The 2025-nt window shown below is 53.1% G+C and overlaps 1 protein-coding gene across 1 annotated transcript in view; it reads left to right on the forward strand.

The window, feature by feature from the left end:
* Positions 1 to 1518: 1518 nt before the first annotated feature.
* E2F4 (E2F transcription factor 4, p107/p130-binding) overlaps positions 1519 to 2025 on the forward strand; it is a gene marked incomplete at its 5' end in the record, with an annotated part of 7987 nt that continues 7480 nt past the window's right edge. Inside the window, 2 exons of the mRNA XM_009869647.1 lie at positions 1519 to 1628; positions 1905 to 2019. Of these exons, the coding sequence (XP_009867949.1) occupies positions 1519 to 1628; positions 1905 to 2019 (225 nt within the window). The remainder of the gene's footprint in view (positions 1629 to 1904; positions 2020 to 2025) is intronic.

A 2025-nucleotide genomic window follows, 5' to 3' on the forward strand; every position in this document is an offset into this window, starting at 1 on the left:
AGCTTGAGGCCGTTTCCTCTTGTGCTGTCACTTGGGAGAATAAACTGTAACCCCCACCTCGCTGCGACCTAAGTCTTATGAGGAGAGGCTGAGGGGTCTGGGGCTGGAGAAGAGGAGAGTGAGGGGAGACCTCATCACTCTCTGCAACTACCTGAAATGAGGTTGTAGCATGGTGGGATTGGTCTGTTCTCCCTAGTGCGAGTGACAGGACAAGGGGAAATGGCCTGAAGTTGCACCAGGGGAGGTTCAGGTTGGATATTAGGAAGAATTTCTCTACTGAGAGTATTGGAACAGCCTGCCCAGGGAGATGGTTGAATTGCCATCCCCAGAGGTGTTTATTAGATGGGTAGATGTTGTGCTGAGGGACATGGTTTAGTGGTATTGATAGGGCTAGTTGTCCTAGGTTGGACACGATGACCTTGAAGGTCTCTTCCAACTGAAACTGTTCTATGATTCTGTGATTCTAGGATTCTAGGATTCTATCATGATTCTGTGATTCTATGATTCTAAGACCTCACTCCCTACTGCCCGTTGCCCCCCTGGGATACAGCATGAGGGGGAGCGCAGCCCCATTCATCTCTGCCAGAGGTCGTCCCTGATGCCTCTAGGCACTGTTTGCAGGTTGAACATCTTCACCTAGGAGAAAATAACTGTCTTTGTGGCGCACGTGGTGCTTAAAACTAGACCTTTTTGATGGGTGAAGTTCCTCTGCTGCGGTTTATACCCATATCCCTCAGGAGGATACACGTGCGAGTGCGCTCTGACCCTTCACAGGCGACAGGCTCAGAAGGTGCGAGGGCTGGAGGCATCTCCAGGCTGGAGGCATCTGCCCGCTCCCGTGCCATATTGCCCTCTTTTTGGATTTGGGCACTATTTTCCTGCTTAAACTGTCCGTTGAGTGTATTCATGCAGGTCAGCGTGATCTAATCGGTTGTGTGGGAGCTGCTGTCGTTGGTCGTGGCCGTGCCGGAGGAGAGTCACGTGAGCGCAGTGGGCAAGCAGCCCCTGCCTTATGCTCTTCTTCTTCTGGCATCGTGACTTTAAACAGAGGAATCTGCCTCTTGGAAAGGTGTTGATTCTCTATCGGGGCGGCAGCAGATTGGATTTAGAAAAGGCATTTCGAACGTGGGTTTCACTAAGCTGTTGCCAGTCGTGTGGAGAGCTCGCTGCGTCCCTCTTCCCAGCCCCGTCTCTTTTAGCTTGAAGGAGGACTGAGTTTTTAGGCAGCCAGACTGGCTTCTAGGGCCGCTCCGCCGCCGCACTTTGATTTTTGGACCCACTGCGAGCTGGGGGTGGCAGGAATTTGGTTTGTGAAGCACAAACCAAGAGGGTTTGCGAGGTAAGAAAAGGAAGGACGGGTCAGCGGCCACGTCTCGTGGTCGTAATGACATTGAGGCCGTAGCTTTGTAATTTGAGGCGCCAGGACACGGAGTGCTTGGCTGGGAGTTAATCTGATGGGAGGGAGGGACCGAGACGTGGCTGAGAGTCTGGAGTTAAACGTCTTAACCTTTTTTGCAGGCCGCAGATACCTTGGCCGTGCGACAGAAGCGACGGATCTACGATATCACCAACGTCCTGGAAGGCATCGGGTTGATCGAGAAGAAATCCAAGAACAGCATCCAGTGGAAGTGAGTGACAGAGAAGGTTTAAATCGTTCATGACTCCCTGCTAGTCCGGGTTTAAGTGACGCTGGGGTTAAAACGCCCTGCTCGGAGCACGGTTCATCGATGGTCCCTGCTGTGCTGGGTACAGATGAAGTTTTCTGGGCAACCTGGCCTTGATGTGTGACGGGGATGGCAGTAAGGGAGGTGGGAACCTCTCTGAGAGGCTGGGGCTGGTCCAGACACCTCCGCCAGAAACCTCCGAAAGCTGACGTGCATCGCTCCTTTTTTCACTTTTCCCAGAGGGGTGGGTCCTGGCTGCAACACCCGTGAAATAACTCACAAGCTGATCGAGCTGAAGGCAGACATCGAGGACCTGGAGCAGCGGGAACAGGAGCTGGAGCAGCAGAAGATGTGGGTTCAG

This window comes from Apaloderma vittatum, unplaced genomic scaffold (genome assembly GCF_000703405.1).
Source record: "Apaloderma vittatum isolate BGI_N311 unplaced genomic scaffold, ASM70340v1 scaffold16315, whole genome shotgun sequence".
Classification (NCBI taxonomy): domain Eukaryota; kingdom Metazoa; phylum Chordata; class Aves; order Trogoniformes; family Trogonidae; genus Apaloderma; species Apaloderma vittatum.